Source organism: Camelina sativa, chromosome 20 (genome assembly GCF_030686135.1).
Source record: "Camelina sativa cultivar CO46 ecotype springtype chromosome 20, ASM3068613v1".
In the NCBI taxonomy this organism is placed as follows: domain Eukaryota; kingdom Viridiplantae; phylum Streptophyta; class Magnoliopsida; order Brassicales; family Brassicaceae; genus Camelina; species Camelina sativa.
In genome coordinates, this window is record NC_141899.1 from 34571881 (window position 1) to 34598989 (window position 27109).

General features: G+C 35.8%; 1 protein-coding gene, 1 long non-coding RNA gene and 1 pseudogene across 52 annotated transcripts; 2 read left to right on the top strand and 1 right to left on the bottom strand.

The window, feature by feature from the left end:
• The first annotated feature begins 2608 nt into the window (after nucleotides 1-2608).
• Nucleotides 2609-4438, top strand: LOC147919854 (defensin-like protein 295; annotated as a pseudogene). Its single transcript, XR_015592940.1, has 2 exons — nucleotides 2609-3989; nucleotides 4096-4438. The product of XR_015592940.1 is annotated as a defensin-like protein 295 (transcript).
• A 2481-nt stretch (nucleotides 4439-6919) lies between these two features.
• LOC147919855 (defensin-like protein 296) lies at nucleotides 6920-7371 on the top strand. The gene is made up of 2 exons (XM_087504900.1): nucleotides 6920-6972; nucleotides 7073-7371. Exons 1-2 carry the CDS (start codon nucleotides 6920-6922, stop codon nucleotides 7362-7364), a joined length of 345 nt encoding a protein of 114 aa, XP_087361026.1. The 3' UTR covers nucleotides 7365-7371.
• Nucleotides 7372-10089: 2718 nt separating this feature from the next.
• Nucleotides 10090-22640, bottom strand: LOC109131447 (uncharacterized). Of its 50 annotated transcripts, none has more exons than XR_015592801.1 (8): nucleotides 22377-22640; nucleotides 22219-22254; nucleotides 21838-22098; nucleotides 21649-21736; nucleotides 21339-21536; nucleotides 11398-11493; nucleotides 10645-10789; nucleotides 10090-10399 (listed from the first exon to the last, which is right to left on the bottom strand). It is a non-coding gene; the product is annotated as an uncharacterized LOC109131447 (long non-coding RNA). The 50 variants fall into 50 exon arrangements; XR_015592811.1 differs by having other exon boundaries at nucleotides 10090-10436; nucleotides 11398-11463; nucleotides 22377-22595; XR_015592787.1 differs by having other exon boundaries at nucleotides 10659-10685; nucleotides 22377-22595.
• Nucleotides 22641-27109: the final 4469 nt, after the last annotated feature.

The following is a 27109-nucleotide window of genomic DNA, read 5'->3' on the forward strand; positions in this document are numbered from 1 at the left end:
CTAGCTTAGCTCATTTACTTGATGCTTTCTTTGTTTCTTGCTTGCTCATTTTTTCAGTTCATTTATTAACTTGTTTGTGTGCTTACTTCCTCATTTCGTTATTTGGCTACATGCTTATCTTGTTTCATTCTCTGTTTCTTCGATCTTTGTTTACTATATCATTCGTTGCTTAACTTGTTTGTATGTTTCCTTACTTCTTTCATATTTTGCTTGCATGCTTGACTTATTTTCGCACTTTCCTCTTTGCTTTCTTCACTTAATTCATTGTTTGCTTCCATGCTTTATTCGCTCTTTTTATTGTGTGCTTTCTTGTTTCCTTATTACTTGCATACATATATTCATGGATACATCATACATTTATAGACGAAAATATGTATGTACACTTGCATACTTCCTTGTACACGTACATAATTGATTTGTTTTTCTGTTTTGCTTCCTTGATTTCTTAATGTATCTGGATCTCCGATGTGAATTGGGTACCATAGGAAATCGATGTCTTAAAAATTTGATTACATATACATATATACAATAAAACCTCTATAAATTAATAATGTTAGGACCAAGACATTTTATTAATTTATAGTGATATTAATTTATCCATAAATTAATATTATTAATTTACACTATAAAATAATAATTATTAATTTATAGATATATTTTTAATTGTTTAAATTTTAAAAATTATGAATTAAGATAATTTTAACAAAATAAGATTAGATTTTTGAATGTTGTAAATTTTATGGTTTAAGAATTGAACTTGTAATATTTAGAAAATATTATTGACAATTCATTACAAATACTATAGACAAATTGAATTATACACATGACATACATAAATTCAAATTTATGAATAGTATCAATTTTCCTATTTTAATAGTCTGTCAAATTATCAAACTGTAAATGATGCATAAATAAAAATTGAAAACTTTAAAAATTTAACTATTTTTATGACATGTTATAGAATATTTTAGAGATATAGTTATAGTTTGAAAATAGGGGCATTCTCAAAAATGTCCCTTTTTCTATACCTCTTTTTAAAAATACCCCTTCATATTGACCATTTTTAAAACTACCCCTCTTTATATACAAAATGACCAAATTACCCTTTTTTGAGTGACAGCAAGAATATACAGTCATCAAAATCGAAAATATTTTTCCGCTAAAAAAATTTCTCGCCAAAATTTTTTTTTCCGCCAAAATTGAAAATTTTTTCCAAAAAAAATTATTTTTTCCCGCCAAAAAAAAAATTTTCCCGCTAAAATCAAAAATTTTTCCCGCCAAAAATATTGAAATTTATACCTTTTAAAAACATTGTAAACGCTTTAAAAAAACTTTTAAAAGTGTTTACAAGGTTTTTAAACGGTTTTTAAACACATTGTAAACGCTTTTAAAAACCTTGTAAATGCTTTTAAAAAGCTTGGAAATGCTTTTAAAAGGTTTTAAAAGCATTTACAAGGTGTTTAAAAACCTTTTAAAACTCTTTTAAAAATCTTATAAAAATTTTTACAAGGTTTTTAAAAACATTGTAAAAGCGTTTACAAGGTGTTTAAAAACCTTTTAAAAAATCTTTTTAAAAACCAATTTGAAAACCTTTTAAAAATCTTTTAAAAACCTTTTTAAAACCTTTTAAAAACATTTTAAAAATCTTGTAAAAGCGTTTACAAGTTGTTTAAAAAACCTTTTAAAACTTTTTAAAAAATCTTGTAAAAGCCTTTACAAGGTGTTTATAAGACTTTTATAAGGTAGAAACCTTATAAAATCTTTTAAAAACCTTGTAAATTTTTTTTGGCGGGAAAATTTTTTGTCGAAATTTTTTAAAAATTTTTGGCGGGAAAATTTTTTCGAAAAATTTTTGGCGGGAAAATATGTCGGAAATTTTTTGGCGGGAAAATTTTGTTTTTCTTTTTATTGAATAAGGGCAAAAATAAAAATGGTCATTAAAAATTAAAAGAGGGCAAAAATAAAAATGGCCAGAAAAGAGGGTATTTTTGAAAAAGGGTATATCAAAAGGGGCATTTTTAACAAATTCTCTTGAAAATACAACATTACAATTGTTCTATAGAAATTAGCTTTGGGAGAAAGATACATTATTATATCACTATATATATATATATGTAAATTTACATGACTATTAATTTATGATATTATTAGGACCATATTTAACATGAGGATTTCAAAAAATTATTATCTTATTATCTTATCGAATTTTGTTAATTTTTACACTGGCCCGACTTGGGACCAGCAAAATTTATTAATTTATAGTGTTTATTAATTTATAGAGTATTAATTTATAGAGGTTTTACTGTATATATATATATACGTTATACATTAAATTTTTTTCGTAAACATACCATTATTTAAATTAGACATATATATAAATAAATAAGTACATAAATAAATACTGCATATAATTATATAAACAGGGAATAAATAAATTTCCAAAACATATATATATGACTTTCCAAAATGTTATTATTTTAATATTTAAGGACAATCTACATTGATTTATAAATAAATTTATAAATTAATTTTAAAATAAAAAATGGAATATATATTATAGATAAAATACCATTTACATCATTCCAAAATCTATACATATTGAGTTTTTTGATATAATGTTTTATACCTTAGGAAATAATTTTTATGGTTTTGAAATGCATGTAATATCCATTTATATAATGTAATTTGTTATATTAATATATCTGCTAAGTTTAGCCGTACTTATTTAAACTTGTGATAATCATAACATTAAGTTTGTACATGCCATTTTCACAAATAAATCCTTTAATATTACATGATTAGATACTCACCCGCGGTACACTGCGGGGCTATTTTTTCATAAAAAGATTTAATTTGTTTTATAGATTCATTATATATATAACTAATGTTTAATTTGTATTTTTTAACATGTACAACTTTACAAATATAGATATAGATATTAGAAAGTATTTTGTTTGAAGTTTATTATTTTATATTATAGTATAACCTACAATTAAATAAGTAGTGATTTATAGAAGGAATATACTATGTGTTTTTTTATTTACAGATAATAGTATTTTTATTATTTTAAATTGTTTAGATATATGTACAAGATAACTTTGTATTGTAGTTTTGTATGTTTTGTATATAAAGAATCAGTTAACTTTAGTATATATAGTTTTGTTGTGAAATGCAAATAAAAGTTGTTAACAGTTATTTGTTTGACATGAATTCCACTTTTTTTTTTTTTTTAATAAACATTGGTTATTAAAATGGACCCAAGATGTGTGTAGATAATTTGTTTAGGAAATGTTTCTATGGAGAAAATATTGTTTTGTAAAATTGGAAACTTAATATTAATTAAATTTATTATAAACTTAATATTTAATGTTAAAGGGAGTGGTTCCTATTGTTTTGAAAATTTTATTAGGATGAGAAATCTTGTTTCCGAAAATTGAAATTTAATATTAATAAATTAAATGAAAAATAAATTAATAATTAATGCTAATGTCATACTTGTAAATAGGTTCCAACTCTAAGATTTATTTGCTAAATGTCTCCAAAAATGTATATATAGATTGTAATAAAATTTTAGAACATTACAGACTAAAATAATTAATGTCTAACAATAGACAACTATTTTATGACTGAATTAATACATGAAATCCCAACATTAGTAGTTTTTGAGTAAAAAATATCTCTCCCTCTTCTTAAATAATAGGATATTATTCCCCTTATTCTTAGAGGAAAAGTCATTCAAAATAAGAATTCAAGAATGAATATAATAAACTAACTAAATATATTTACATTTCGACTCATAGTTGTTATATACAGAATTTTTATTAAATGCCGAAGATTCGAATGTCAAAAGATTTCTAAAAAAATCTTAACTTTCAAAGAGACTATAAATACAAAAGGTCTATAGCCCATCTTTGATAAGACACAAGACATAAACTACGAAATGGCATCAAAAATGACAACCTTCTTCCTCATTGCTCTCGTTATCGCTAGTACGCCTCTATAATCTCCCTAACATGAATTTTATGTAGGCATACTTATTGATTTGAAATTTACAACAATATAACGTATGTGGTTTTGTGGTCCGGTGTCCATAAGGTGCATTGATGTTAACTATGCCGACGACAGCAGAAGCTCAAATCTTTCTTCCTTGCAGAACAACGGTAGATTGTGAATACCTTCACAGCTTCACTGCTCAAGCGGGACAGCTCTATGTGTAAATAGACAATGCCAATGTACGACTCATCAAACAAAACTCGACAACTTAAAGAAGATGGACCATGCTAAGAAGTGCAATTTGACTAAAGATTGTGATCCTCGTATGAGATTTACATGAGTCTCCGGATCTTATATGTGTTTTGATGGCCTATGCATTTGTACCAATTAACTGCACGTGTTTTAAACGCTACATACTTCTATATTTTGTTTTCTTTTATTATAATTAAAACATTGCAAGCTTCTTTTTTTTAAAACTATATGAAGATTACATATTCATAATGATTATCTATCTTTAAAAATATTTTAATCATAATTTTTTTATATTAAATAGAAAATAATAAAATCATTAATAATATCTTTTAAAAAATATTTTAATTATTAATAAATTTATGATTATATACCTTTAAGATAAAATAATCATTAATAAATTTAAGATAAAATCATTATTTATGATTATATACCTTTTAAAATATTTTATGATTACATCCCTTTTAATAAAGAACTAGATTAAGACCCGTGCTAGAACGCGGGTTGAAATTCATTTTATTTTATTTATATTGTAATTTTTATATAAAATATAATTTATGTGATTGTTTTTAAAAGTTTTTTTTGGATAAAATATTATGCAATAAAATCATATGCTAAATATGATGACTTGAAATAGACACTTATTTTCTAAGTTTTATATTTTTAATGATTCTAGATAAGTACATGTGCTATAACACTGGTTAAATTTTATTTTATACAAAATTGTGTATATTTTCTGTTTTAAAATAAAATTTTAATATGTTGTATTAGTTTATGTACGTGAAGTTATTTCAACAATGTGTATTTTACATCATGACTTGAATGTCATTATAAGACATAATTTTGTAAATTTGGAGTGTTTATAGTTTCTAACTTTTATATCAAGTTTCAATATTTTAAAAATATTTCAAAATAAATTATTTAAATTTTATTATATTATGAAAAATTATAAAATTCAACAGAAAAGTATGAAATTGAATTTAAATATTCAAATTTTGATCCGATACTAAGTAAATTATATGAGGATTACATATTCATAATGATTATCTACTTTAAAAATATTTTAATCATAATTTTTTTATATGAAATAGAAAAAATAAAATCATTAATAATATCTTTAAAAAAATATTTTAATTATTAATAAATTTATGATTATATACCTTTAAGATAAAATAATCATTAATAAATTTAAGATAAAATCATTATTTATGATTATATACCTTTTAAAATATTTTATGATTACATCCCTTTTAATAAAGAACTAGATTAAGACCTGTGCTAGAACACGGGTTGAAATTCATTTTATTTTATTTATATTGTAATTTTTATATAAAATATAATTTATGTGATTGTTTTAAAAGTTTATTTTTGGATAAAATATTATGCAATAAAATCATATGCTAAATATGATGACTTGATACAGACACTTATTTTCTAAGTTTTATATTGTTAATGATTCTAGATAAGTACATGTGCTATAACACTGGTTAAATTTTATTTTATACAAAATTGTGTATATTTTCTATTTTAAAATAAAATTTTAATATGTTATATTAATTTATGTACGTGAAGTTATTTCAACAATGTGTATTCTACATCATGACTTGAATGTCATTATAAAACATAATTTTGTAAATTTGGAGTGTTTATAGTTTCTAACTTTTATATCAAGTTTCAATATTTTAAAAATATTTCAAAATAAATTATTTAAAGTTTATTATATTATGCAAAATTATAAAATTCAACAGAAAAGTATGAAATTGAATTTAAATATTCAAATTTTGACCCGATACTAAGTAAATTTTTTTAATTCAATAGATATTATTTCTAAAGAATAATATTACTAAAACTTGAATACTTTATAGATTGAATCATTTATATTTGTTTTTAAAAATTCAACTTATGGTATATCCGAAAATAAAACTATTTTTTAATTATAATAAATAATATGATAATTTATTTGTTTCACAAAATAGACTCATACATAAAAATGAGAGGTGAAATATAATGATAATTAACAAATTAATATGTTAAGTTAGATATCAAATGATTTTATTTGATGAATAATTTAATAAAAAAATTAATATGGTAAATTAGATGATATTAAATGATTCTTTACAATATTTTCCTTAAGATTTTTTGGAAACAACGTGTTCTAGTAATAAAATATTCCAAAAATAAATTAAAGTTACACCCACTATTTAACTTGTAACTAATTAATATATCAATTAATTTATAACATATTTTGTAACCAACTTATTAGAATTATATAGTCTACAAAACAATGTTGTGTACTTCCGTTTTATTAAATAGGGGATCGATTGACATTAAATTATGGTATTTCAAAGTAACTATAAAAAGTAGTAGACGTTTTTACATAGGTCATAGTCATAAAATTTAGAAATGGCTTCAAAGATCACAATCTTCTCCCTGCTTGCTCTCGTCGTCGCTTGTATGTCTCTCTATTCTCTCTAACAAGCCTTTTATTTAAGCATACTTATTGGACTTGAAGTTTGAACATGACACGCATTTTCCTGGTCCTGTGTAATTCATTAGATACAATGATGGTGACTACGTTTTATTAAATAGGTGATCGATTGACATTAAATTATGGTATTTCAAAGTAACTGTAAAAAGTAGTAGATGTTTACATAGGTCATAGCCATAAAATTTAGAAATGGCTTCAAAGATCACAATCTTCTCCCTGCTTGCTCTCGTCGTCGCTTGTAAGTCTCTCTATTCTCTCTAACAAGCCTTTTATTTAAGCATACTTATTGGACTTGAAGTTTGAACATGACACGCATTTTCCTGGTCCTGTGTAATTCATTAGATACAATGATGGTGACTTGGTGAGTATTCCGATAGCAGAAGCTGAGCTTGTTTTTCCTTGCAAAACAACATACGATTGTGAAAACCTTCCCTGCTCGGGTAAGCCATCTCAATGTATAAAGGGACAATGCAAATGCACCGTTCCATTGGCTCATCAAGCAAAACTCGATAATCTAAGAACGATGGATGATGCTAAGACATGCAAGCTGACGAGTGATTGTGATCCTCGTATGAAATATTCTTGTCCATCGGGATCTTATATGTGTGTTAATGGCGTTTGTACTTGTATCTAATCTTAATATAGTAACATATATATATATATATGTATGCATATTTCTTGCTTTTACCATCGCTGGGATGATTTTCTCAAGGATGTATAACATATTTCAGAAAAGGTTTCAACTGAGTTATTATGTTTTCATGTTTAGAAAGATAAAGATTGAAGGTTCATGTTGGTGCGGGTATTAGCACCCCCACCATACCGATCTAAATCGAAAAGTTAAACCGATTAGTTAACCGGGAGCTCGGTAGAAGCAGAGATTGGATAAAGCCTTACAATAAAAGCCCAATAGAGTCAGAAGCCCAGTTCGACAGCAAGGAGCCGACCTCTCAGGTCGCCCGGCGGCTGACCTAACAAAGAAGAAGAAACTTTCTTAATCTTGAGCAAGTCAATTAGGAAAGTAGTTATATTCTGTAAATCTAAGAAAGCCTATAAATAAAGGGGAATCCCTTTATTGTAATCCATCCAGCGATTAATACAATAATTCGATTTCTTCATTGTTCTTGAGCAAAACCCTAGCTTGTTCTTTAAGAGATTAAAACCCCCTTTTGATTTCGAGTTTTGATCTGATTCTTTGAGAGAGCTGTTAAGTGAATTTGTTTCCCCCTTCAAACAAATTCATTGTGTGAAACCCAGTTTCTACAATTTGCGCTGTCTGTGGGGACGCAAAGTTCTCAAGTCACTTCTCTATCAGATTCCTCTGAAACTTGTCAAGCAAGAAAGACCATGTCTTTACCATCCGACAACGGTGTCACCAACGCGACCCCTCCTCAGCACAACAACCCAGTCTCCGGAGCCACCGGCTCGCAAGATGTCACCGCGGATCCACCCATTGATTCGCCTGCAACACTCGTCTATGTCCGACGCAACCTCGGCACGTCGGAAAACCCGGCAGATGACTCGACGGCACCTTCGGTAAACGGAGATGATGTCGAAGCGCCCAATCACGGAAACCAGGGGCCCGATGGAGAGCTACCTGTTGATGGATCTGTCGCTAGACAGACCTCGTCTGCGCAAACCGCGCAACCCTCCCAGCTCGTCTCCATGGACGATCTCCGTCATGTGTTCGGAACGATCTCTAAGGATCTCTTCCAGGCGATATTCAATACAAACCAACGGATGGACACGATAGAACGTCGCGCGCCCCCTCCACTTCAGCAAAACATCGTGCCGCCGCAGGCAGCCCGAAGGAACAGCCCCTTAAGCCGACATCTGTTTAACGATCTGCCACCTGCAGCGGACCCTGTTTACAAAACGAATCTTGGAGGCGGATATTCTGGCCGTAAAACTAAGGCTTCCAACCTACAAAGGGACGAAGGATCCAATGCAGAACATGACTTCGTTCATGGCCACCGTATCCAAAGCCATATTCACTGAGGAATAGAAGGATGCCGGTCAGTGCCAGCTGTTCGTCGAAAGTTTAATAGGGAACGCGTTAACCTGGTTCTCTCGCCTCCCAGCGAACTCAATCGACAGTTTCGCTCAGCTGTCAACAGCTTTCCTGCGGAACTATCGGGTCTTCATAGAGCGCGGTACTTCCAGCGCCGAATTATGGGAGATAGTTCAGGAGTCCGACGAACCTCGGCGACAATACCTCACCAGGTTCAAGGAAAAGTATGCCAGCATCTCGATTACCGAAGATGTCGCGATCGCCGCCTTCAAGAAAGGACTCACTCCAGGGTCGCCTTTGCAAGTGGATCTCAATATCCGCGAGGCCAAGGACTTGGATGATGCGCTTCATCGGGGATCTCGTTTGGCATACGTCGAAGAGGACGAAGAGAAGCGAACCGTGAAGGCCCCCCTACTCGTCCGGTCTCAGCAAAAGAAAAAATTTTGGGCTTAGGTGGTTTTCACCACCTCATTTTTTTAGATCTCATTTTATGCAAAGAGAAAAAATCATTATAAAGGATATTATGATTTATCTTAGTATTATGTGACATATCCCCTATATAATAAAACGGAAGTACACAATTTTTTTTTGTAGACTACATAATTTTTATAAGTTGGTTACAAATAGGTTATAGCTTATATATAGGTTGGTTACAAAAAAAAAAAGATTATAGATTAATTGGTCAATCCATGGACTATATGAATACACTTAAGATATATCCCGAAGAATCTTCTTAAAAAGAATATTCCAATGATTTATACAATTTCCAATTAAAATCTTTATTATTCCATGTATTGTTACAAAATATATACTGTTAGGCGTAAAAAATAATAAAATCTTGGCAATTTATCACACTTACTCGTGATTTCCGAGATCTTATTGTGCAGTTGAAATAAAATTTTATCTAAGCATGGGTCATATTAAAAACTTTCACCAAATATGTTTAAAAATTAAAATAAAAACAAATAACAAACATAACCATTTTTCAAACATAAAATTACAAAATAACAATATAAAACTTATAAAATATGTATTTTTTTCAAATCATCATATTTAGCATATGATTTTATTGCATAATGTTTTATCCAAAAAACTTATATTTTATTTTAAAATTATAATATAAATAAAAGGAATTTCAACCCGTGTTCTAGCACAGGTCCTAATCTAGTTTACAATAAAAATGGTAATGGTAGACGACCAAATTGGACTGTCATTTGTAATTAATAAAATTATTCCCCAATTATGACTAACTATTTGATAAATTTATATGGCATCGTAATTGAAAACAGAGGCAATTCTTTTGTAAAAATATTTTTTTATTGATGAACAAAGTTAACACTCAAACAAATAAAAACCATAAATCTATATATACATTTTCAGAAACATTTATAAAATAAATCCTGGACTTCCAACTTATTTACAACCCTGCCACTGTCTTTAATACCTTACAAACAAATATTCTTTTTGGGTCACACGATTTGTTGATTACAAAAAACAATTGGGTCAAGCCCAACCTCTATCGAAAGTTGTAACATTCTCAAGAACACGATTACACCTTCTCCTCTCACCCGTTTATTCGTAACAATTAAATGACAAAGATTTTCTTGCCTTACAATCTTCTCCACGAATTCTGTTTAAACTGCTTGATTTCCAAAAATCTGCTCCAACAATTACGCTACTCAAATATCAATCAACCTAAACAGAAATAAATTTTAAATATAACATATCCCCTAAAGATTCCATAAAAAAACCAATTGACAAGATTTTCTCTCTAATTATCGTCTCATCATATCTTCTTCATATCTTCACAAATTTATTCTATGACCTAATCGGGTTTCTTTATAAATAATACCCACCTTAACGAAAATTAAACATAAGCAAACACATCAAAAACATCACTCACATTATGGCTGCTACCTTTGCTTTCTTGAAAGACGTTCGCCCCTACAAAACCTCATGGAGGGTTCAAGTCAAGGTCATCCATTCATGGCGTCTAAATGGTGGTGAAACACTTGAGTTGGTGTTGTCAGACTCGATGGTAAGGTCTACTGTTTACGTTATCGAATGTTACAATTATTTTCTATTACTAATGCATCTTATGTCTTTCATTGATGCAGAGTAAAAAGATTCATGCATCTGTGAAGAAGGAATTGCTAAACAAATATGTCAACAGACTTCCTATTGGTAACTGGGTTTTCATTGAGACATTTGCACTCAGCTATGCAAATGGTCAATTCAGACCAACCTCGCATCTGTACAAGATGTCATTTACCAATGGAACTATGGTCATGGACAGTGACCCTGTTTCTGATGCTAGCTTCCTTACCTTAACTAAGTTCAAATTCATCCACAGTGGTCGAGCTAATCCCCACATATTTGTTGGTAAGTATCTATATAGATACATCTGTTTAATTTGAGTCAATATATATTTATATGTTTGATTATGCAGAGGTTATTGGTCAAATTGTGAGTATGGATGAATTGGAGGACCTCGAAGCAAATAACAAGCCTACCAAAAAACTCAATTTTGAGCTACGAGACGAAACGTAAGTCTTATATGCTAATATGTCTATATGATTATTATGTGGGATAACATTTGTAATCAATAAACTAACTTACTCATTTTATATGATAGAGATGAAAGAATGTCATGTACCTTGTGGAGTCCTTTGGCCGAGCACGTATGGCAATCCTGCCAAGACTCTGATGGAAGCATCATCACCTGTGTCCTCAAATTTGTGAAGATAAAATCCTTCAAAGGTAATAATATTTAAATATTAGAATTGTAGAAATTTGAACAAATGCAAAATACCACATACTTAAATAGACTCAATGGTTTACGAAACATACAAGTATTTTAATAATCCATGCATCTTATGATTTTATTCTGTCAGGTGTAAACTTTTTGACTAATTCGTTTGATGCATCTCAAGTCCATGTGAACCCCCTATTCGATGAAGTTGATGTTTTCAGACAAGCGTAATATTATCTATTCCATGAACATTTTATTATATGTCTTACCATAATTAGTGAGTTCGAATTGTAATCACTTAAACATATATAATCAAATTGTCACAGGCTCCCCGATGATGGCCTGTCTCTCAAATTCCGTCAGAGACAACCAAGGTGGGGGATGGTTGCTGTCCAAGCTGAAAATGCAGAAGAGTATCCTAGGAGAACTATTGAAGAGTGCTTTTGAGGTATTAAAAGCTTATGTTAACTCTATTGATTTATGCAAACTAACCAATAAAAATATCTATCTACAGATTGGAAAAGCAAGGATTCATTGCACTGTCTACGCCATTGACACAGACTAGGCTTGGTACTATATTAGTTGTCGTTCTTTGTGACACCCCGTCCTGCGGACCCCACTAGCCCACTGCTAGCTGCCCCAACGGACCATCCGTGGACCCTGCTAGCCCACTGCTAGCCGTCCCAACGGACTCCAAGCTGGCCCTGCAGGGCATCGATCCTAACCCATCACTGTGGAAATCCACATCCACCAATTGGTGACAGCTTGTCCTGTGGGAAGGTTGTTAAAGGGTGGGGACCAGGGTTCGAGGAACGCCTGGAGCACCAATAACCTACTGGTGGATGTGGATTTCCACAGTGATGGGTTGGGATCGATGCCCTGCAGGGCCAGCTTGGGGTCTGTTGGGCTGGCTAGCAGTGGGCTAGCAGGGTCCACAGACGGTCCGTTGGGGCAGCTAGCAGTGGGCTAGTGGGGTCAACAGGACGGGTTGTCACATAAAAATCGATTTTTATGTGACAACCGGTCCGTTAATATGGCTAGCGGTGGGCTTTTATGTAACAACCCGTCCCGCGGACCCCACTAGCCCACTGCTAGCTGCCCCAACGGACCAGCCGTGGGCCCCACTAGCCCACCAATAGCCGGCCCAACGGACCCCAAGCTGGCCGTGCAGGGCATCGATCCTAACCCATCACTGTGGATATCCAAATCCACCAGTAGGTTATTGGTGCGCCAGGCGTTCCTCGAACCCTGGTCCCCACCCTTTAACAACCTTCCCACAGGACAAGCTGTCACCAATTGACCTGCAGGATCGAGTTGTGTGGTTGTAGGAACGAAGATCCGGCGAGAAGCTTCGGGGAAATCACGGTGCTCGACGTTGCGTCGATCGATGCATATCTTGCATCGGTCGATGCAAGTGCGAGGACGGTGCGTAAAACTCTAGAGTTTTCGTGTTACGTCGAGCATGCGTCGGTCGATGCAGACTGGGTATCGGTCGATGCAGCTTCTGTGTCGATCGATGCTTCCCCATTTGGCATCGGTCGATGCATGTGTGGCGTCGGTCGATGCTAAGTCCTGGTTTGTTATTCGTTGTTGTTGATTGTTGTGTGATGATTATTGATACTCTATTGCTTGTGTGTATAGCCCAGTAGATGGGAGGATTGCCTTACTGAGTGTTTATAAAATACTCATGCATTGCAATACGTGTTTGTGGTGCAGGTAAAGGCAAAGTGTGATCGTGGAATCCAGGCAATGAAGAGGAGGATGTTCTAGGGACTCGGTTTGATGTTGTCTGGCATTGCTAGGTTGCTAAAGTTGGGTCATTAGAACATTGTTAGGTTGCTGGTTCTTTGATTCTTGATGTTTGGATATTGTTTATGTTGGAGTTATGGTTATATTTTATTATTGGATTATTATTGGATATTGGATGGTGATTTCCGCTGTTGAATGTGTTGTGGTTAGGAGGCTAGTGGGTATGGGACCACTAGTTGTAGTTTATTTTATTATATTATATTTATTATTTATTTATAAAAAAAAAGGTCGGTCGTTTCAAACACCTTCAGATACTAAACTCCCATTCAAGATGCGTAGAAGACAGTTTCCACTATCTGTTGCATTTGCTATGACCATCAATAAGAGTCAGGGGCAGTCTCTAGAGAAAGTAGGACTTTACTTGCCTAAACCTGTGTTCTCTCATGGCCAACTTTATGTGGCATTGTCTAGGGTGACATCAAAAAAAGTTTTGAGAATACTGATACTAAACAAAGAGGGAAAGATTCAGAAGCAGACAACTAATGTTGTTTTCAAGGAGGTTTTCCAATGAGATTCCACGGTGAGTTATTGTTATGTTTCTTTGTGTGGTATTGATTTGTTTTCTGCTTGTTAGCCTCTGTTCTTGGAAGATCAGTGGTTAAGGTGTTTGAGTTGTTGGTCGTGGACGGGGACGTGGTCGTGGTCATTGTCAGGCGGGTACCGAGGCCAGCGAGTGTGTGGTCCAGAGTTCCACGAGGAGGTACGTCAGAGGGTCGCAAGCGTATCAGGAGGGACCAGAGGGGATTAGCCGGTGAGCATGCCGGGGGTGCTGGGAACCCAGATGTGGGGTTGCAGCAGGTGGAGCCCAGGGTCGAGATGATCGCTTGGCGGATCTGTTGGCGTGTTGTTGGAGCGGTTACCGAGAGGGGTACCAGTGTAGACTCCAGTTGTGCCGCATGTGGCGGGGTGCAGTCGAGGGCTGCGGATGTTGAGGACTTTCCACCTTATGTTAAGAGGATGGAGCGGTTGTAGATGACCGGTATGAGATTATTTCTCAAGGGGTATCGGGCCTAGAGAGGCGGATAGGTGGACATATGCAGTTGGAGCAGATATTTCTCTGCTTGGTAGTTAATCCAGTTGGATATTATAAGTTGAGTGGGCAGGTGTAACATTGCAATGTTATACTCGGACCACAGGAGATAGTTGTGTCGAGAGATTTTTATAGTCGTTAAGGATTGTTGCTCTTGAGGGGATAGTGATTCCCCTGAATACCGATAGCTCGAGGGGCTGAGGGCTCCGAGAGTGGCAGAGGGGATTTTGTTCTCCTGAGGGGATGAGTAGTGCCCCTGATACCGAGATCTTGAGGATTGTGGTCCAAGAGTGAGATGGTATAACTCGAAGACGCTGGTCTGAGAGTGAGATCGGTATGACTCGAAGATTGCGACCTAAGAGTGGAAGAGTTGGGAGCAAGCAATTCCTAGGACGTGAATATAAACATAACGATTGAATGTAGACCTCGAGAGATTGACGGTGGTTTAATCTCGAGTTTTGGATGTGTTGACCTTTGGGACAGGGTTTTATGACCAGAGCGGTTATAAATGCTTGGCTGTGCGCCAGGATTGTGAGGCCGGTGGTGCTGGAGTCCCGAGAAGGGGAGTTACAGCAGGTTTGAGCCAGGAAAGGCATGTTTGCCAGATACATAAGTTCACGAGAAGCCTTCATGGCAGGATAAACTAATCGTTGCAACGATGTTGGATGAAGTTCATTGGAGATGGACATGGTTGCTAGATTCAAGGTTTTGGTAAGCTTGTTGGAGGGAATTAGTCAAGTGGTTTGAGTTAGCGGCCTGCAAAGCATTTGAAGCGGTGAATCAGAATATGCGAGCGTATGGTACTTGTTTGTTTTATTACGTTCGTATTGATGATTTGCTGTGGAGAATTGCCAAGCGGAAAGCTATCATTGGAATAAGCTAACTTGTGGAAGTTTCCCTAACTAGCAAGTTACTAGAGGTTTTTGGACGAACAAGAGGGTTGATATTCAGGTGGCAGCGAGTTGATGTTGGCATACTTGAGTATTTGCTTAGTTGAACTGAGGAAGTAACTAGAGGATTTATGGAGCAAGGGATTCATACGTTCTAGTGTATCACCGTGGAGAGCACCAGTGTTGTTTGTGAAGAAGAAGGATGGGAGTTTCAGGTTGTGTATTGATTATCCGGGTTTGAACCGGGTCACTGTGAAGAACAAGTATCCTCTTCCTAGGATCGATGATTGTTGGATCAGTTGAGGGGTGCTACTTGGTTCTCTAAGGTAGACCTGGCGTCGGGTTATCATCAGATACCGATAGATGAGGCAGATGTGAGGAAGACTGCTTTCAGGACGAGGTACACTATGAGTTTGTAGTGATGCCCTTCGGATTGACTAACGCGCTAGCAGCGTTTATGAGATTGATGAACAGTGTGTTTCAGGAGTTTCTGGATGTATCTGTCATCATTTTCATCGACGATATCCTGGTTTATTCTAAGAGTCCTGAGGAGCATGCAGTGCATTTGAGGGCATTTATGGAGAAGCTGCGGGAGCAGAAGTTGTTTGCCAAGTTGAGCAAGTGTAGTTTTTGGCAGCGTGAGATGGACTTTCTAGGTCACATTGTTTCTGCAGAGGGGGTTTCTGTAGATCCAGAGAAGATTCAGGCTATCAGAGATTGGCCTAGATCGCAGAATGCCACAGAGATCAGAAGTTTCCTTGGTTTGGCAGGCTACTACAGGAGATTTGTGCAGGGGTTTGCAAGCAGAGCACGTCCTATGACTAAGTTGACAGGGAAGGATGTTCCTTTTGTCTGGTCAGAAGAGTGTGAGGAAGGCTTTGCAAGCCTGAAGGAGATGTTGACTACTGCGACAGTGTTAGCTTTGCCTGAGCAGGGAGAACCCTATGTGGTTTATACAGATGCATCTAGAGTTGGTTTGGGGTGTGTTCTGATGCAGCATGGGAAGGTGATTGCCTATGCTTCGCGGCAGTTGCGGGTGCATGAAGGCAACTATCCTACTCATGACTTGGAGATGGGTGCTGTAGTTTTTGCCCTGAAGATTTGGAGATCTTATCTTTATGGTGCAAAGGTACATGTGTTTACAGATCATAAGAGCCTGAAGTATATATTCACTCAGCCTGAGCTGAATTTGAGACAGAGGCGGTGGATGGAGCTTGTGGCAGATTATGATTTGGAGATAGCCTATCATCCTGGTAAGGCTAACACGGTTGCAGATGCTCTGAGTCGGAAGAGGGTAGCTTCGGCTCAGGAGCAGGAGTTGGAGTCTCTGGTAGGGGAGATTAGTGCTTTGAGATTATGTGCTGTTTCACAGGAACCGTTGGGGTTTGGAAGCAGTAGATAGAGCAGATCTTCTGAGTAGAGTGCGGTTGGCTCAGGAGAATGATTTGGGGCTGGTGAATGCCTCTAAGGATGTGGATTCAGAGTATCAGGTCTCAGATAATGGTACTATCTTGGTGCACGGTCGAGTTTGTGTGCCCAAGAATGGGGAGTTGAGACAGGAGATTCTGAGAGAGGCTCATGCGACAAAGTTGTCTATTCATCCAAGAGCGACTAAGATGTACCGTGATCTCAAGAGGTACTATCATTGGGTCGGGATGAAGAAGGATGTAGCTGGTTGGGTTTCGAGGTGTGATGTGTGTCAGCTAGTGAAGGCTGAGCATCAGGTTCCTGGCGGGTTACTGAAAAGTTTACCCATTCCTGAGTGGAAGTGGGATATGATCACCATGGATTTTGTGGTAGGATTGCCAGTGTCACGGACCTTTGATGCTATCTGGGTCATTGTGGACCGGTTGACTAAGTCAGCACATTTTCTGGCCATTAAGAAGACTGATGGAGCAGCGGTCTTGACTAAGAAGTATGTGAGAGAGATAGTCAGATTGCATGGGGTGCCAGCGAGCATTGTGTCTGACAGAGATTCTAAGTTCACTTCGGTGTTCTGGAAGGCATTTCAGGCAGAGATGGGCACTAAGGTGCATATGAGTACAGCTTATCATCCCCAGACAGATGGACAGTCTGAGAGGACGATCCAGACGCTGGAGGATTTGCTGAGGATGTGTGTGTTGGATTGGGGTGGCCATTGGGCAGATCACCTGAACCTGGTAGAGTTTTCTTACAACAACAGTTATCAGGGGAGTATTAAGATGACTCCTTATGAGGCTTTGTATGGGAGGCCATGTCGTACACCATTATGCTGGACTCAGGTGGGGGAGAGGAGCATGTTTGGTGCTAGTTTTGTTCAGGAGACCTCAGAGAAGATTCAGGTTCTCAAGCTGAACATGAAAGAGGCTCAGGATAGGCAGAGGAGTTATGCTGATAGGAGGAGGAGAGATCTTGAGTTTCAGGTAGGAGACAGAGTGTACCTCAAGATGGCCATGTTGCAGGGTCCGAACAGGTCATTGTCAGAGACTAAGTTGAGTCCGAGGTATATGGGTCCATTCAGAGTGATTGAGCGGGTTGGACCAGTGGCATATAGATTGGAGTTACCTGAGGTTATGCGTGCATTCCATATGGTTTTCCATGTGTCTATGTTGCGGAAGTGTCTCCGTGAGGGTGAACAGGTGTTGGCTAAGATTCCTGAGGATCTTCAGACTAACATGACAGTGGAGGCGAGACCAGTGAGGGTTCTCGAGAGAAGGATCAAGGAACTTCGGAAGAAGAAGATTCCTTTGATGAGAGTCCTATGGGACTGTGATGGTGTTGAGGAGCAGACTTGGGAGCCTGAGGCAAAGATGAAGGCAAGGTTCAAGAAGTGGTATGAGAAGCAAGCCGCGACTTGAGCTTGTTTAGCCTGGTCCCATCTGTAATCCTTGGCTGGAACGGGAATGGAGTATTCCAGCCCATCTCTCTTGTTACTCGGTCGCTTGGGGTGGTTGGTTGTGCGACTCAGTAATAAGATGAGGTGGTGTTCGGGGTAAAAAGTTTTCGTGAGGCGGGGTTGGAGAAAAGTTTCCGGGTTTAGGAGTTTCCAAAAGTGGAAAGTTTCCAAAAGTGGAAAGTTTCCAAAAGTGGAAAGTGCTAAATATGGAAAGTATTATGGGAGTTAGAATTTGTCCATTTTAGCGGTGGGAAGCCTTGGAGGGGCTTTTATGGCCTTTGTGGCGGACTTTCGAGTCAGAGTGTCTATGTGTGGCGGTCTTGTTAGACATTGTGTGGCCTTTGTGACGGGTTTTTAGCCAATTGTGTGGCCTTTATGGCGGGCTTTTAGCCATTTGTTGGCCTTTGTGGCGGGCTGTTTAGCCAGAGTGTCCTTGTGACGGTCCTTCGGGACAGATGGTCTTTGTGACGGTCCTTCGGGACAGATGGTCTTTGTGACGGTCCTTCGGGACAGATGGTCTTTATGACGGTCCTTCGGGACAGATGGTCTTTGTGACGGTCCTTCGGGACAGATGGTCTTTGTGACGGTCCTTCAGGGCAGAAGGTCTTTGTGACGGTCCTTCAGGACATATGGTCTTTGTGACGGTCCTTTGGGACAGATGGTCTTTGTGACGGTCTTTTGGGACGAGTGGCCTTGGTGGCGGTCCTTTTTAGGACATTTGTTTGGCCTTGGTGGCGGTCCTCGTGAGGACATTTTGTTGGCCTTGGTGGCGGCCCTTGTGGCGTGTATATGATCCTTGTGTGGTCATGGGGTATCCCGGTGAGGGGATATGTGGTTGGTAGGACATTGAGATGTTTTTACGCGAGCCACGGGAAGGAAACCTGGATAGGGATAGGACTCAGACGTGTTCAGAATTGTTTGCTCGCGACTCTTGGGGGAACTTAGGTTCTCCTAGTACTGCTATATTCAGAGACTTTGTGGCTCGGGAGTATGGTTGGTATATCGACTTCGGATGACGATCCGGGGGCGCGCTGTAGGGTGGCAACCCGAGAGACGAGTTTGGACTTCTCCTTATATATTATGGCATGCGGGTCTTGGCCCGATGAGGAGCCAATAAAAACTCAAGGTTTAGGCCTATGTGTAAAGGAAAGTCCAAAAGTCGAGAGCAAATGACGCCTGGAGCGTGAGTCTATCGCCTAGAGGTGACCTTCTGTAGATCAGTCGGAGGAGTGCGGGCCGTGGAGACGGTTGCACGGGAGTCCTTGGCGGATGGTTGTTCGGGATTCGAGGACGAATCCAGTTTGGTGGGGGAGAATTGTAACACCCGCGAACCGGAATCCCGGTTTAGGATGTGCATCGATCGATGCAGTAGTAGCATCGGTCAATGCTGGTTCAATTCCCTGCGTTTTGACTTAAGTCAAACACTGCGTTTTGGTCAGAATAGAAAGGGAAAACCCTTAGGGTCGTGTCTTTTGTCTCATTAGACGTGTGTGGCCGTTTTTGAGATAAAAGAGAAGGGAGAAAGAGTTCTTGAGGGTTCTTGGTGATTTCTTGAGATTTGAGGCGTTTCTTGGTGAGATCTGTAGCTGGGATCGTTGTAGGAGCTTCCTAGAGGCTTGTTCTTGATTGTTTGAGGCTTAGTTCTTCTGTGGCAAAGGTAAGTGCATGACCATGGCTTATCTAAGCTAGAGGATTCTTTAATCTGCTTGTTGTGTGATGTTAGGCTCATTAGATCGTTGCTAGGGACGTTAGGAAGCTTTCTTGTGGCTTGGGATCGAGTTTTGTGGTTGTAGGAACAAAGATCCGGCGAGAAGCTTCGGGGAAATCACGGTGCTTGACGTTGCGTCGATCGATGCATATCTTGCATCGGTCGATGCAAGTGCGAGGACGGCGCGTAAAACTCTAGGGTTTTCGTGTTCCGTCGAGCATGCGTCGGTCGATGCAGACTGGGTATCGGTCGATGCAAGTTTCACTTGCACCGGTCGATGCAGCTTCTGTGTCGATCGATGCTTCCCCATTTGGCATCGGTCGATGCATGTGTGGCGTCGGTCGATGCTAAGTCCTGGTTTGTTATTCGTTGTTGTTGATTGTTGTGTGATGATTATTGATACTCTATTGCTTGTGTGTATAGCCCAGTAGATGGGAGGATTGCCTTACTAGTTGTTTATAAAATACTCATGCATTGCAATATGTGTTTGTGGTGCAGGTAAAGGCAAAGTGTGATCGTGGAATCCAGGCAATGAAGAGGAGGATGTTCTAGGGACTCGGTTTGATGTTGTCTGACATTGCTAGGTTGCTAGAGTTGGGTCATTAGAACATTGTTAGGTTGCTGGTTCTTTGATTCTTGATGTTTGGATATTGTTTATGTTGGAGTTATGGTTATATTTTATTATTGGATTATTATTGGATATTGGATGGTGATTTCCGCTGTTGAATGTGTTGTGGTTAGGAGGCTAGTGGGTATGGGACCACTAGTTGTAGTTTATTTTATTATATTATATTTATTATTTATTTATAAAAAAAAAGGTCGGTCGTTTCAAACACCTTCAGATACTAAACTCCCATTCAAGATGCGTAGAAGACAGTTTCCACTATCTGTTGCATTTGCTATGACCATCAATAAGAGTCAGGGGCAGTCTCTAGAGAAAGTAGGACTTTACTTGCCTAAACCTGTGTTCTCTCATGGCCAACTTTATGTGCCATTGTCTAGGGTGACATCAAAAAAAGTTTTGAGAATACTGATACTAAACAAAGAGGGAAAGATTCAGAAGCAGACAACTAATGTTGTTTTCAAGGAGGTTTTCCAAAACATACACTGAGTCATCTACTTCTTTGAAGGTAAACTTTATATATCTTATATTAGTAGCTGTAACATTTATTAGTTGGAAACACAACGAACAATAGTTTTCATATAATTGTTATTTTTTAAAAATGCAGGTGCCTCATTATCAGTAAGACGAATGATTCCAGAATCATGAAGGAAGCATATCAGAACTGATTGTTAGAACTGTTATAAAACAACTTTTTGCTTATTTAATTTTTTTCATTTTAGTTTCTAGACAAAGATTCAACAGGCAGTTTACTTTCATTATCTATTAAACACAATTATTATATATATATTTTTTAGACACAATTTTCATTATCACTATAATTTGTAAAAGTCAATGCATTGAACACACAGAAATAATTAAAAACTTATTGTACTGAATGCATATATAGATACCAACCTTAATCAAATTACCTTCAAGATGCAGTGTGGTCATAGCAGTTCTGTGGGACATTTATTGTTACCGAATTTTCGTCTTTGATTAAGTAATTGTACCCTGACCAAGTAAAATGTCACATTAGAGTTTTATATTATTTTGGTAAAGGCATCTACTAATCGATAAGAGGGTTTGTTTACTTATCTTTGATTTAGTGTTCTTCATTTTTCTCCTGACTTTTAACAAAAGAAAATAATTAACGAAACTTTGAACTTGAAAAACAACTAAACAGGTATCCATATCAACCACAATAATATTCAAAATCTACTTTGATGGATAGCTAAAAACCTTTAAAAGAAGACAATTCGATTATATATCTCGAAGCTCCACTCAAAAGCTATAATCATACATCTTTGATTTAGTGTTCCTCATATTTCTCCTCATTTTAAACAAAAGAAAATAATTAACAAACGATGATGACTCTAAATTATTTGATAACTATGACGCAGAATTAGAAACAAAAGATAGAGATATTACCTTAGTGATCCATTGTAGAAAAAAATATTTCTCTACTTGCAAGGAAAAAGAAATGCAAAACTATATGGTAAGTTTTACACTGAAATTAAATCCAATTGTTGTCTCTATGCTTCTTCTTAATGAAAGTAATTTAACCTTGACCAGGTAATATAAAAAAACAAAAAGATTAGAGTTTTTAGATAGAAAAGTCATACGTATTTACAAATCAAGAAATGGGTTTAGGGTTACTTATCTTTGGTTAAGTGGAAGTCATTCGAGTTCCTGATATGTTAATAAAGCCCAAAATTATTAGAAACAAAAAATTCAATATAAATCTAAACATTAGAAGATGAAAACAACAAAAAAAAAAATAAAAAAACCGATTTAGATTCAGATTCTTACCTTATAAAGAACACCCATATTCGTTTATAGATTTCCCTGCTCAGAAGAAACGCTGGAATCAGACATAAAAGAGCAATTCAAGCAGGTTTATTATATTCAGAGCTATAATCAGAAAAAGTTAGAACAAATCGGGATCTAAACAGTTTTTAGAAGATTACCTCTCTTATCAATTGAAGACGACATCCGGTACTCCATTAAGACAGATTGATGATGGATCTTACTCTGGGTTTTTCAATTTGGAAATAGAGGTTGTCTGATCCGAAGGAGGATTGAATCAGATCTATGATGTCGAATCGATTTTTTCTCTTCAGACAACCCTTTTTTTTTTCTTTTTCGTTTTCTGTTGTTGTTGTCTTCTAATTTTTCTTTATTTGGCCACCGATCAATTGTTTTGGTTAAGGAAAAAAAAACACAATGGGCCTGATCTGATTTAGAAACCCATCAACGTTAATTTATAAGATTTACTTTTCCGGGTCCATTAGTATTTTCCAACAAACTTTATATTTACTGAACAAAATTAACATTTCAACTAATTATGAAAAATCAAACAGATATTTAGAAGACAAAAAAACTTATGCCCACACAAAATATGGATTTCAAATTATGGTAAACCCATCTAATTATTTAAATAATAAAATTAAATTTATATTTCAATTACATTGTAAATACAAATACAAAGAAACATAAACAAAAAAATAAATAGTTTTTCCAATAGAATTTATACAGAAGCAAAATTATGGTAAACTCATCTAACTATTTAAAATAATAGTATTCAACATATATTTAAACTACATTGTATATACAGATACAAAGAACCAAAAATAGACTACCCAAAAGAATTATAATAACAATAATGGTATTTTAAATTGTTAACCCGCAGTCAAACAATAGATACACACAATATAAATTATACAATATATTAGAGCTGTGAAATTTAATACTTTATAAAGTATAAAACTAATTAGTTACATATATAGAAAAATAAATCATTAATTTACTTTACGTATTCCTAAACAAAAATATAGCTCCGCGGTGTACCGCGGGTGTATACCTAGTATGGTATTAAAAAGTAACCATAAATTTGTAGAAGGCACCATCACACCCGGGATCGAGTCCTGGCTCATACGAATGTAAGAATTTAACTAATGGGCTGGCCAGTTGTGGCCCAATGGTTGAAAAAAAAAAAGTAACCAAGTAAAGAATCATCCACATTTTGACTAAGCATAGATTCAATGCCAATATTTTTTATTGAATACTATTGAAAATCATTGACCGAAAGATTTTTAAATTAAATTCCCAAATTTCTAAGAGACTATAAATGTGTAGCAAAATGGGTGTCTTTGTCTTTGATATACATTTAAAAGATAATTGAAAAATGGCATCAAAAATCACATTCTTGTTCCTTACTGCCCTCGTCATCGCTTGTAAGTCCTTTAAATCTGTCTAACAAGACTTTTACTTAACCATACATATTGATATTTGATTTGAATTTTGAACATAACATATGGTCTTTTTATCTATATATGTGCATCATATTAGGTGCAGTAATGGTGAGTATCCCGACAGTGGAAGCTCAGATTAGTCTTCCTTGCAAAACAAAAAAAGATTGTGAATACCTTCATTGCTCGAGCGGGACACCTCTATGTGTAAGGGGACAATGCACATGTACCATTGCATCGGCTCATCAAGCGAAGGTTGACAACTTATAGACAATAAAATATGCTAAGACGAAGTGCAAGTTGACAGATGCATACTTGTTTTTTACTATCTTCGAATGATTTTCTCAACTAATGATAATAATAATATTTGCAGAAAGAGTTTTCATTGTGGTTGTCATTAAGGATGATTATTGCTTTTTAGGCATTTTTTCAACGCAAAAGAAATCGTTAGAGAAGAATCTAAAATTAGACAATGTGAATGAGATCTTAACAATTTTCGCTATCTCCTTCTTGCGATTTATTGCTACAATTTTCGGAGGCGGAATAAACAAAAAATTACTGAAACAAATAAGCCAAAGAAAATGTAATCAAGTTTTATGTTTAAACTAAAAGAACTCGTGAGATATGTAAGAGAGTCTCACTGCAGTCTCAAGAGATAACGAGAAGATGAGAAAAAGAGACGTGCACTTTGAAGTCATGATCTTATGGTAATTAATGTACTATATATAAGTGAATTTACACCCACAGATTGTTCCTTAGCTTTTTTTTTTTTCTTTTCTTTTTGCGGTCATTTTTTTTATATCTGCCAATATATTCATTATATAAAAAACTTGGTACAATAGTTTTGACGTGCATCGACTATTACATTGTTTTTCCTACTAATAGCTCGGAAATGGTGAAAATCATTAGCCAAAGCAAGTATGTCATCCAAATATGCTTGAATTTCAGCAATGTCAGCTGGTGCTTGACTCTATTTCCGAGCTTGTTCCAAAAATTTGTATAGGATTAATGAATCTTCACAGAAGGTAGTTGAGCGATAATCCAGGCGCTTGACTTTTGGAAATTAACATTGTGTCCTGAAGCTAAAGCATAGACTCTGAGAAGCTCCAACAGTTTTTGGCAATCTTCTTCATCAGCTTTACAGAAAAGAAGTGAATCATCAGCAAATAGCATATGTGAAATTGACGGGCCATTCCTACTTTCCTTAAAGCCATGAATGTGATTTGTTTTAACTGCATCAGATAAAAGAGCTAAAAATCCTTTTGTGCAAAGTAAGTAAAGATAGGGCGATAAAGGATCGCGGTCAAAGTTCCTTAGGTATTTGTTTTTATTGCATTTGTTTTCTTAATGTTTTTCCAATTCAGTGACCTAAATAGTCAAATGCTTTTTTGCATTAAATAGGAAGTTTATATCCTGGCATAATTAGGGTCATAACTAAATAGGTAAAGAAAACGGATATGATTCCAAGTGGGTTGATCGCTATCTGTTGCAGGGGAGGTCGTTATGGGTGGCTAAGGAGAGTACAGGAGTGGGCTCTTGGATTTGGTGGAAAATCTTAAAATATAAAGACGTGGCTAAAACTTTGTGTAAGGTCAAGGTGGGGAATGATTTGCAAACTTCTTTTTGGTTTGACAATTGGTCGCCTTTAGGCCGGTTAGTGGACTTGGCAGGGTCTCGAGGTGTTATTGATTTGAGAATTAGTCAGACAATGTCAGTAGCAGAGGCCTGGTCCGCTAGGCGTAGAAGGAGACCTCGTCTTCCACATGTCATCTCGATTGAGAAGGTGTTACGCTCGCAATACCAGCACAGAACAGAGCATGATGATGGTTCTATGGAAAGGGAAGAATGATAGTTTCCGATCAGAGTTCTCTATGACAGACATTTGGAATCATATCTGTTCTATGTCCACTGAGGTCTCATGGCACCAAGCCATTTGCTTTACTTATGAAACTCCAAAATATACTTTTTGTACTTGGTTAGCAGTCCATGATAAACTGGCCACAGGCGATCAAATGTTGCGGTGGAATATTGGGATCACAGGGACCTGTGTGCTTTGCCAGCAAAATATAGAAACCATATGTTTAATTATATAGCAAGACGATAAAAAATCAACCCAAAAAATAAAATAAAAATTATCAACTGACTAAGTTAATAAACATATGTTTAATTATATAGCAAGGTAACAATATATGTGAATAATTAACATGTCAATGAAGCAGTTATCACATTGTTTATCCATTTAACTTTTTTTTTTGGACAAAGTTCATCCATATATAGATACATATTTTGTCGGTCGTATAGTACTTATTACATACTAATACGGAATAATTACTGTTACTGCGATTAGGGAGACGTGACGCTGGAGAATGCGAATCGGATTAACTTCACTTTAAAACGCAAATATATAAATCTATATATACGTTAAAACTAGGCATATATATCTAGTTTATTTATTCTGTGGCGAAGATGGATTCTCACCAGCCTAAGGAATTTTCTAACCACATAATTAGAAAGGATCAGCCACATACGTCTTACATCAAAATATCAAATTAGTAGATATAACGAAAGAACAGTAATAAATAAACCTTGTGGAAGTGTTATAAAGTGGTGAAAGTGGAGACATTAATTGGGTCATACATCAAAATATCAAATTGTTCCTCACACAATTCTTTTTTGAGATCTTTAAAATGATCATATAGTTGAACCTTCAAACAGGTGAAGCGATTTTGAACCAAAGTTCGTTTTGTTCATCCTTCACTGTAATAATATCTGGGGCAATTTGAACGGGTTCGGTCACTTGAACGGTATCAATGGGATTGAAGGTGGGTCCAAGCACCTTCACTCTTTAATTTATAGTGCAGTTGGAATTTTCTTGCTACAGGAATTACCCAATGAAGCATGCTCCACATCGACTCCTTAATGTGATTTTATGGCACATGAAAGTTACAATCTTTTATCGATTCGTTACATCGGTAAACTTTAGAAGAATATATATATATATATATATAAATGAAAAAATAGTTACTTGTATATATAATCTAAGGGAGATGTCAATTTTTATAAATTTGAAACTAACTTATTGTCGTTATCTAATGTGTAGCCTATTTTTTTTTCTTTTCTTTTTAACATCTCTAATGTGTAGCCAGTTACATAGTCTGTAGTATATATATATATGTCATGATCCTATATAATTGTTGGTGCGACAAAGAAAAAAGGGAAACACATCCAAGACAAGGAGACCCCTTATCCCCTTTTTTGTTTGTGTTGTGTACCGAAGGTTTATCATACCTGCTGAACAAAGCTCAAGAGGAAGGCAAGATAGAAGGTATATTTTTTCAGAGAATGGTCCAGCTGTCAATCATCTGTTGTTTGCAGACGACAGTCTGTTTTTGTGTAAAGCAACATTGGAACAGGCATAAACGATTCAACAAATCCTAACCAGATATGGAAAG

Bases quoted from the DNA above. Each gene is read 5' to 3' on its own strand.
- LOC147919855 (XM_087504900.1), top strand. From the start codon at position 6,920: ATGGCTTCAAAGATCACAATCTTCTCCCTGCTTGCTCTCGTCGTCGCT. The intron at 6,973-7,072 runs GTCTCTCTATTC...GTAATTCATTAG, and splicing joins GCTCTCGTCGTCGCTTGTAA to ATACAATGATGGTGACTTGG.